At 29.4% G+C, this 11,023-nt stretch overlaps 1 protein-coding gene across 1 annotated transcript; it reads right to left on the bottom strand.

The window, feature by feature from the left end:
- Positions 1-2,708: 2,708 nt before the first annotated feature.
- On the bottom strand, positions 2,709-4,843 carry LOC114760474 (uncharacterized). The gene is made up of 2 exons (XM_028949731.1): positions 3,615-4,843; positions 2,709-2,945 (listed from the first exon to the last, which is right to left on the bottom strand). Exon 1 carries the CDS (start codon positions 4,503-4,505, stop codon positions 3,648-3,650), a length of 858 nt encoding a protein of 285 aa, XP_028805564.1. The 5' UTR covers positions 4,506-4,843; the 3' UTR covers positions 2,709-2,945; positions 3,615-3,647.
- Positions 4,844-11,023: the final 6,180 nt, after the last annotated feature.

Raw genomic sequence — 11,023 nt, 5'->3', positions numbered from 1 at the left:
AATTAATTAAAAATTTCAATAATATAAATTTAAACAGTTTAAACAGCACGTTCATTGTTCGGAAGATCCGTGAATGAATGTGGTTTGTGGGACATCAAAAGGTCTGGTTTGATGGTTTCATCATCACGAATCTGACGGAGAAAGGGTCCCACATATTTTTACAAGGTTCACTCGTCGTATCCCAAGTCATTCAATTCAGAAACCAAGGATGATGTTGATGATTGCGATGAAGAACAAGACAAGTTGGTAGCATTTGTTACTATTTGGTCGGGAATACCTTTTTCTTTTTTTTTTTGGTGAGGTCGAAGATAAAACAAAACAAAATTAAATATATAGTCTAATTTATATTTCAACATAAATATTAACACAGTGATTAAATTTATTTTATATCTTAAAATTTTATTTGTATTTTTTAATTTTACCCTTAACTAAATGTTAGCCCCCATCTACAAATAACCAAATGACCTATTGGTTAAAAACAATAGATATATAAAAATACAGCTCATAAATAAAAACAGACCATCTTAACCTCTTTTTTTTTATATGTATAGAATGCTATGGTATTTTTTTAGCTTTAAGTAAACACACCTCTGTTAAGGAAGAGTATGGGTAATTTAAATCATTCATAAGAGATATAAAAAAAATTTTAATCATTTCTAAAAGCTTATAATGTGATTTATAATTAAGCACACAAGCACTCCCAAAAATTGATTCTCACCACGGGAATGGAGGGAGTAAATCAATGTTGATTTATATAAATGTAAATATTATTGTTTTGTTTTAAAGGTTCGGCCGCAGCAACACAAATGTAAGTTAATTACTATAATTGAATGATGAATAATTTATTATTAAAAAAATTACTTAGACATAATGGCACTAGAAAGTGGAAACTTGCTTTCCGACGCTCCTACTAGGTGGGGTGATAATTGCTATCTATGCTTGAAGAAACAGCAATACCTATAAATCTATGAACAATAATCTACACACGCCATTATGAATTATGAGTGCTGATTCATTTTAGCTTCTGCCTTTTTTCTTTTTTTAACCTAAAACTAATAATAATATTATTATCGGTTTTTAATATAAGAGTTAGTTTTATTTTTAATTTAATCTTAAATATAAGATTTCAATATAATTTATCTCTTATATTTATTCATATTTTTTTTAAATAACTCTTATAGTAGTTATACATGTTAAAAGTTCCGTCAAATAGTAGTTCTACCTAATGTACATGATTAGTAAGAGTACTCTAGAGAGAACGACACATATTTATTACAAATAACTAACTTAACTAATTTTTTTAATCTACTTTAATCAGTTAATTAGCTTTTATGTTAAGGATAAGTAGTTTCGTCAGGAAAAAAAAATTGAATTAATAAATTTAGAGGGGCTTAGTTTGATGATGGTGATTGGAGGAGCAAGATGGTGAGGCCAACAAAGAAGCACGTATGAGCAAGAGAGAGTGAAGTTTCAACATAATGTAAAACTAAACATAGAAGGAGAAGAGAGAAGGAAGCATTAAAAGGGACAAGTCAAGTGCACGTTACTTTCAAGCAAATGTGTGGGGCTTTCACTTTAACCCCTTTGGTCTCCTTCCTCTGCTTCTCCTGTTCTCTCTAAAAAAGACAACTCTGTGTTACTTCCTCACATCATTCTTCACCCTCCACGCTACTTTCTCCCTCTACTTGTTAACCTCATACCACACCTATTCTTATTATAAGTTACCCCTAACTATTTTACCCAAGTTAAGAAGAGATGGTTAAATTGTTAATTTTGTTTAAAATAAAAAAATCAAATTTACCCTTATTTAAAACTATGAATTGTAATCTTACAAAGCAAAAAATGAAAATTATATCAAATTTTACGTAAGGGTGATTTTGAATATGAATATATATAGCGCCTTATTTAGTGACGTATAGTAAGGATCACCATTTATTTTCATAAAGTATCTTATAATAAGAACCGGATTTGCATATCATAATTTCATATTAAGAAAATAAAGAGGCAGTCTTGTGCACAAGACGATGCATGTCATAGATGTTTAAGAGCAATATATAACATGTTTTCTATGTTTCCAAAATATGCTTAATTTTAGAAGATGGAAAGCTAATTATACAATACTTGTATACATGACCTTTTTATGGTTATTTTGAAATAATATCTTACTATTTTTAAAAGATGAAAGAATTGTAATTTTAGTAAAATTTAAAAATAAATATGTATGTTGAAAATGAGGGGAAAATACCCATATAATTTTAATCAAAATAGAGTGAAATTTATGTAAAATTTAAAAATAGAAGAACTTCATTTAAACGTGAAAAAATGATATGTTCTGAAAATAACTGAAAAATAACATATGATTAATTTCAATAAAAGTCATGAGAAAATTACGTATTTATAAAAACACACACATTTTGTATACATGTCGTAGAAATTAATAGAAATATATAAATTAAGAAAAAAATCAATAAAATGTGTAACTTACCTTTACATTTACTTATAGGATTTATTTTATGCGTGTGAAGGTCACATCAATTTGTTAAAATTAATTTTTTTCCATCACATGTATTTAAGAATTTATTGTCCTAATCACCTAAACCACATGAACTTGTCCAAGAACTCAAACCACTGTCAAATTTTTAGAACCCCAAATGGCCAAATCACATCATGACAAGCTCTGATTGCTTAATTGCACATTACAAGCAATCTTCTTCCATCCATTGCTGCTTTATTCAAACCACAACATCCCATATATATAACACCAAACACACCATACTAGAGACTGAATAGCTGCCAATAAAGCAACATCTACAACAAACATATCCACAAAAAGACTAATGAGAAGCCAACTTATTCCCACTATCTTACAGGAAAAAAAGCTTCACAAGGAAAAGAAACTGCACTACTATTTCTGATACTCCATTGTATTTTTTGTACATTCCAATCTGCCAAAGTGAAAGAAACAAAGGAGTCAACAGAGAGATAGATTAGAGATATATATACCCACACACACACACACTAATTCTAGCTTAGATTATTTAACTTAAATCAAAAAAGCGTATCATTTATGGGGTTGATGTTGAACCGCATGATTAAAGTTAGGTGCATTGAATGTTAGTACAAACTAATCTATAATTGTCCAGGTGTTGGTGGCTTAATGCTTCAAGAATAGAAGATGTCACGGACCATAATAAAAAAACCGTATCGTTTCTTTTAAACTTGAGTAAGTGCATATTAGATGAACAAGTACAGCATCATTTCTGAGGTCATAAACTCAAAAAAGGGATTAAAAAAAGTCAACAGAAATGATAAACAATGTTTAATTGAAAGATTCCACAAGTTAGTGATTTATTTATTTTTTTTCCCGGCCAGTTTAACTACCGGTTTTAAATTAGTCTTGGCAATAGTGAGCTGTTCTTATTTCAAATAAACTTTGGTGGAAAGGGGAATACACATGGCAGAAAGCAAAACCACTCCACAATCATGGCTGGCTGCAGCACTAAGCAGCCTATGAACTAGTTCTAAACATTACCTAACTGAATGCTGAGAAATTTCTTCAAGTTAAAAGGAGATAGAGTTTAAATTTTTGGCCAAGTTAAACTGAGAATTTATACCTTAACGTGCTTGCTAAGAGTGAAGATTCTCATTCAGCTCAAATATTTCAGGGGTTGGTGAAAGCGATGTTTAAGCACCGGCGATTGACCAATTCCCAGGGAACGCTGATCCGATTCCAGCCTCTGTAGTCTCATCTGGTTGAGGAAGTTTTGAATAAAAGCTTCGGCTCGCACATTAACCTCTTCGGAAGTCATGGATATGTCCCTCCGAAGCGACGCCGCGTCGTTGAAAGTTTCAGATTTTGTCACTTCTTTGCGAGCCCAAGCCACTGGGTCGTCTTCTCCATCTTCATTGTCCCGAAACGGCTCTGCTTTCTCAATCCTCGCACCGCAAATGTCGCTCTTCTTCAGCTGCGGCACCTTCGTCTTCTCCTGCCCCTTCATGATAGCCTTCCACGTGGCATCTAGCGTGTCATCGGCGTCCGGCGTCGCATAGTCGTTGGCACATTTTTCCGGTGGTGGGTCGGCGCAGGATTTGCGGCAGGAGGAAGCAGGGTCGTCAAGTACTGTTTTTTCTTCTTCCTCGGGGTCATTGCTCTGGCTTTCAGGCTCGGGTGGGTGGTCTGGGATCAAGTCTGGAACGACATAATCAGATTCAGTCATGACATCGTCGGCGGCGGAGACGGTCGTTGTGTGCTTAGGATCGGCGGGTGGGGGATCGTAAAAAGGGACAGTTTTGATGATGAGGAGGAGCAGGAGGTTGACGATGAGGAACACGAAAACAGGGGAAAGGGAGGTTTTTGCAGAAACCAAAAGACTTGGAAAAGTTGATAGAAGGAGATCAAAAACACAAGGGATTATAGCCACTTTCAACAAAACCAGAATGGATATAAACCCCATGGACATGAACACAATCGAAGCAACCTTTGATGGGTGTCGAAAAAGATCCATCTTTGGAGAACAAGACAACTAAACCAGAACTAATTATTTTCTGCTTAGGGAGGGTGAGACGTGAGACGAGCACAGCGATACCCAGAATCAAAAAGTCTGGGATGAGGAATGAAACAAAGAAGCAAGAATTCTACGGGAATAAAAAAGAACAGAGAAGGAAACTCTAGGAACTGGGGCGTGCTGATTGATTAGTGATACGAAGGAGGAGGGAAAGGAATGCATCAAAAGAGATAAGAAAGAAAGTGGGGTTTGGGAGGGAGAGTAGAGAGTTAGAGTAATGAGTTGTGAGGGGTGGATTAGTGAGTCAGGAGAAAGGTAATCAAAGAGGGACAGGGAAAGCGGGGGAGGCTGAGAGCAGAGGACCACGCTATGAGATGACGATTTTATATGAGCAACGAAGCTGCACAGTCATCGTGGACACGGCCAAGCTTTGATTTGTAATTTAGGGACAACTGGGTGGATCCCCGATTGGAAATTCAGTTAGCAAATAAAATAATATAGGACTCAGTTATTGAGTTGGTTTCGGTTTTCAATATAAGACTTATTTTTCATATTTATCAATTTTTTTTAAATTATCCCAATAAATACTCCCTCAACCATAATCAAGTAGAAGAAAAAGATGAAGTGTTAAGAAAGATGATTGTGGTATTTTAGAAAAAATGTGTCACATTTCTTATAATTAACTAACTCGCCTAACTTTTTTAATCTAATCAAATTAGTTAAATGAGTCTTATATTAAAGACCAGAAGAGTAGTATCTGAGTTGCACAAAAAAGAAAGTTATATATAAAAGAAGTTGAGTTTCATATGGAAAGATAGATGTACAAGATATTATTTGGATACAAAAAACTAATTTATACACAGGAAAAAAATTAAAGACATACAAAAAAGTTCAGTTACACAAAAAAAAGATTTAATATAAAAAAAGTTAAGTTATACTCAGAAAAAATTAAATTGCACAAAATACTTAGGTATTATTTACTAATTAAATTCTCGACGAAAGATTTTTTTTCCTTCACAATTCTCCCTGTAATTTAGTCCTCCGTCACTGTTTGAATATATGAATTCAATTTTTTTAAAAATATTCCGGTCAGAAACAATAATTGAATTTTATTAATATATTAACCAATTAACTTGGATCTTAATGCTGGAAAGTTCTCGGTTTGTTTTTAAGGTTATTATACTCGTCGTCCTTATAAAAACAAATAGGGAATATTTTTTTAGTATAAATTACCTTTTCACGACAAGTAATAAGTAATTTTAGTAAATTAAATTTGTTCTATCCTCATTTAATGCTCATCGTAGGGACGAGCACCATGATACTTATCGCTATAATATAATCTAAACCATCTAAAATCTGATATGCATAGTTTATATTTAAAATTTTTAATATACAATTTTCTTTAATGATAAGTTCATTTTTAAAAAAATGTTAATTATAAGATTATATTTATTTTAAATTCTGTATGTTTAAAATAAAAAATTAATTAAAATATATAAAAATTTTAAATTCAATCTTGGACCATCTAAAATCAATCTGGTTAGTTCAAATTGTGATGAGCACCCCATACTCATCATTCCAATAATCATGGAATGTACTCAGAAATTAAAAGACCTTTGGTCTTAATTTTTTATTTTATACTACTACTACTATTATTATTATATGGTCTTAGGTCATCCTCTTATGTGTTAGAATTTTTTATATTTTTAATTTTTCATCCTTTAAGTTTGTTCTCAGTTTGATTTTGATCTCTCAAGTTTTAAATCACATGTTTTGATCCTTCAAGTTTCTTTTCATTTAAAATATTAATCTCTATAATTCAATAAAACATAAACTATTTTGTCCCAAAAGATCAAAACTTATGATGTGAAATTTGAGAAACTAAAATTAAAATAAAAACAAACTTGAGAGATAAAAATTATATTAACCCTTTAATTAATTAAAAAATTAGAGAAATTAAGTGAAAAAACTAATACTTTAAATAAAATATGTTATATTGAAATACAAACTTCTCATACCAAGGAGAGGATTGGAGGGAGAGCGTATTAAATTATTAATATGAATCAAGACAAGTTTCATGCATTTATACAAACTTAAAAAATGGGAACATTACGACCTATCATCGTGTTCTACTTTTTCTCATTATTTTGTATAATTAGAATAAATAATTAAATTTTAAAAACCAAAAAAAGAAAAAGAAACACAAGAAGAATAATAAGAAGAAGAATGGACGGCTATAAGTGGCGCGGGACAGATCGCAAGAAATGCGGAGCGGATTGGCCTCACTTATCACAAAAGAACATGTGGCTACGTCCGCCCATATGAACCTAACTTGATTAACGACGTGTGCTCTCATTATCAAATGCGACTTTATAATTTTTGAACTTTAACTCCAGCTTCCTCCCAGATATTAAACCCAAAAAAAACAGATTATGTTTTTTGTTTTTTGAAAATATTTATAAAGTAGATCAGTGTGGATATTAAATATTTTATCACTGATGTATTTAAAATCAATTTTGCATTTCTCAAACATTTATTGAATAAGGAGTCACTCTGTCAACTGTTATTTTTAAACATACATATTTTATAACTTAAATTCTATATATACTATCTCCGGTCCTATTTATAAGAACTAGTTGACTAATTTGAGGAGATTAAAAAAAAGTTAAGTTAGTTATTTGTAATAAATAGGTGTTGTCTTTCCTAAAATATCATTACTAATCAAGTGTATTGGCTAAAACTATTATTGTTAGAAGGACTATCTTGAAAGAAAAATACATAAATATGATAGAAAAAGCGGATTAGGATTTTATATTTAGGACCAAAATAAAAGTCAAACGAGGTCTTATGTTAAGAACCAAAAGTAGTATAAGCAAAAAAAAAAAAACAGAGAACAACTCAGATATAATAAAAGTTTGAAGATACCTTCAGTGAAAATATTTAATATGAATAAAACGGCGCAATATAATATATGTCTGTGTGTGTGTTCTCACATCTATCAGCTAGTCAATCTTGAATACGAGTTCTTCAAAAATGGATAGATAAGATATTTATTTTCAAAGTTTTAAATACAAATTGAAGACACTTTTATCCCACCACCAGAAAAAAAAAAGAGATTATTGGGTTCTTTAAAATAATTTTAAACTTTAAGATATTTTATATCTAAATTAATATGTCGATCCAAGTCTTAATCGTTCAATCAAGAAAGTTTAAATAATAAAAATATGACATAATTACTAATGAGAGTTCCCATGGCAGTCTTACGAATTATAGAAATGATGGATATTGACCGTTTTAAAAGCAATGCGTGCGACTATTTCTTTTCTTTATTTTATAAATAGAGTTTTGAATGTTTCCAATTTTAATTTCTATTTCTTTTACTCAACCCCTTCCCCATCCTAAAGCTAATTAAGAATTTTGGTTTCTTCAACTTTTAGGGTTTGTATTCTGTTTCGGCTTTTGGAATATTTTCATTTCTGTCTTAAGTATTCGAACCCTTCTTTCTTTAAATAAATATTGAATTAAGATTAAGTGATTAAATAAAATAAATTGAATCTTTCCCATTTATGCATTTCAAAAGTTGATATGAAAGAATATAATATAATAATATTTAAGGATCTATACATATATTAATTATACATATGTATGTATCATAGTCACACTATAATCATTTTTTCCTTGCTATATTTCTCCCAGTATAAATGTGAAGTGTTTTGAGCAAAAGGATTCTAAAGAAATAAATAACATTCTTCAAATGTCATTTTGTTGGTTTAATTTTGCTTAATGTAACCTAATTAATAATATCATTATGTACATATTTTCACGAAACTTTTTTTTTTTGGCTAACCCACGAAAATATATATATATATATATAAGCAGCAATTTTTTCCTACTTAATCAATATATGATGTGTCCATTAGAGCTTTCGTGTTTCTTAATGATAATGTAGCTTCGGTAATTTATGTAGCTATCTCTTTTCATGCATACGTATTCACTCTTATCCTCATGAATTTTCAAAGCAACGCAAAAAATAAATAATATTAATCACTGTCAAAAATATAATATTCACCAAAGCAGCTAGCTAGCATTGCTCATGGATTTTTTTTATTTTTTTAAATTCATCGTATTACTTTCATGACATAAATTAACTTGTAACTAATGTAACGACATCAGAAAAGATACTTCAAATTTGACAGAAAAATAAAGTGACTAAAAAAAGGAAAAGAAATATTATGATAATGCTTATTTAATTCAGACTAGTCAATTGCAAGCTCATTGATGTAAACAATAACAATTTCTTTTTCTTTTTATTTTGGTGATGTGTAACAATAACAGTTTCAGAAGAGGATAACAATTGACTCGGTCAAAGCACCTTATCTTTGAAAGAAAAATTATGAAAATTTTGTTATGTGTAATATAAAATGGATATTTCTAAAGACTAGTTAATTATTTGCTGATTACCTTTCCCTCTATGACTATATAGCTGTGTAGATAATTGAAGCTAGATATTTTAAACATGTATCATTTCAGAACTTTAGTCTAATATAGAATGTAAAATTAAATTTGCATGGAACTATTATTTACATTATGTGTGTATATTGTGTTAGCACTAGCTTTTTCTTTAAATTCCAGTACATAAGATCTTAATTTTTGAAATCAATATAATTTGAATAATAACTAAAAAATTTTATCACGAGTTCAACAATTTTAGTAAGGAAATACTCTTTCAATCCTTAATACAAAATCTAATTAGAAAGTTAATATTAAAACTATACGCAAGACCTATTTAACATGTTTATTGTTTTTTCTAAATTAACCTTATTAATATTCTCCCAACAATAATCAAATAAGAAATTGAGGGAGAGAAGTAAAAAAGATGTTTATGATGTTTTAGTAAAAATATATAACATTAACTAATTTAACTAACATCTTTAATCTATTCAAATTAGTTAAATAGGTCTTACATTAAGAATCGGTGGAATAATAGTTATTGAATAGTTTTTTTTTTTAGTCAAAGACAAGATGATACTAAAATGAAGCAAAATCCAATGGAAAGCATGTTAAAATCAAAGAATTAGTTTTTAGAAATAACATATTTATTATAAGAATAATCATGAAAAAGAGCAAGAATTTCCTATCAAGTAACATATGTTAATGTAAATTCGTTTTGCCTGAAGTAATTTAAATCATTTTTTTACATGTATAAACAGTATATTATTTGTATTGGTGCATATGATCTAAATGTCTATACAATATATATACACACACACACACACATATATATCTTGAAAGAGTTAAAATTTTAAAAATACAGAGCCCTATGAAGCCCATAGTAAATCTACACCCTAGAGTAATTTATTAGATAGATTCTATTTTAAATGAATGTAGGCACTAACCTATTCAAAGAATGAGGGACAAAAACACAGATATACTTATTATATCTATAATTACTTGTTTATTATTTTTTAAGTTGAAGAAATAAAAAGCGTTTTAATTTATTTAATTTAAACTAATGTCTTATAAAACCTTATATTCGCTTTAATTTAATTTTAACATTTAATATTATATCAAGAAATAATTAAGAAGAGATGTCATATCATTTCCATAAAAACAAAGCTGTATATTCAAAAGTATTGATATTGCATGTTTATGCAAGAAAAACATATATATTTTTAATTATATTTTAAGAATTATATATAATTTAGTTATATTATAAGAATTTGTAAATAAAATTGATATGAACTCTTTTGACCAAAAAAAAGAAGAAGTCGTAACATTCGTATCAAACAGCGTTTTTTTTAGTAATTTAGTTATTACGTAATTACTTTAGTAGCAGAGCAATTTTCTCCTTTCGGGGTCATGACCAAAATCTCTTTTTTTTAAAAAAAAATTAAAGGGTAGGTGTTAAAGACGTGAAATTGCAAATGGGATTGGACGTCCCACTTACAAAAAGAAATTACATGTCATTAAGCTACATGACCATTACCGTCTTGGAAGTAAAATTGAATGGGCAATAATACTTCTTAGTAGGGCTACTATCTTAAATGAATTATAATGTAATCAATATGACAAAAATATTATTACATGTTTAACATCGTATATAATTTCAGTATCCACAAAGCTAAATCTCATAATTGGAAAAATACATTTTTAAGATAAAAAGAATTGGAATATGCCTCCTCCAATAACTTATAACATTAATTCAAAGGCTTTTTTAAAAAGGAAAACTGCGAATAAATATCTCATTGAGAAATTAATTGCTAAATGATATCTAAGAAAAATTTCTATTGTATACAATCATCTTTCTTATGTCAAATATTGTCTTTGTGCATTTATTTTCTTTTCTGATGTCCGTCTTTCTTTATGTGCAAGTTATTTTTTTTTATAACAAACTAATTCACTAATTGTATCTAAGTAACATTTTGTGCATATCATCTTTTTTATATGCAACTTAGCTTCGTTGATGCCATCCATCATAGTAATTATTTGCCAATTACTTTTTTAATGAATAATATATT

The sequence above is a fragment of the Neltuma alba genome, unplaced genomic scaffold (genome assembly GCF_004799145.2).
Source record: "Neltuma alba isolate B1F8T4 unplaced genomic scaffold, ASM479914v2 tig00010981_pilon, whole genome shotgun sequence".
Taxonomy (NCBI): domain Eukaryota; kingdom Viridiplantae; phylum Streptophyta; class Magnoliopsida; order Fabales; family Fabaceae; genus Neltuma; species Neltuma alba.
This window is presented reverse-complemented; position numbering and strand designations above follow the sequence as displayed.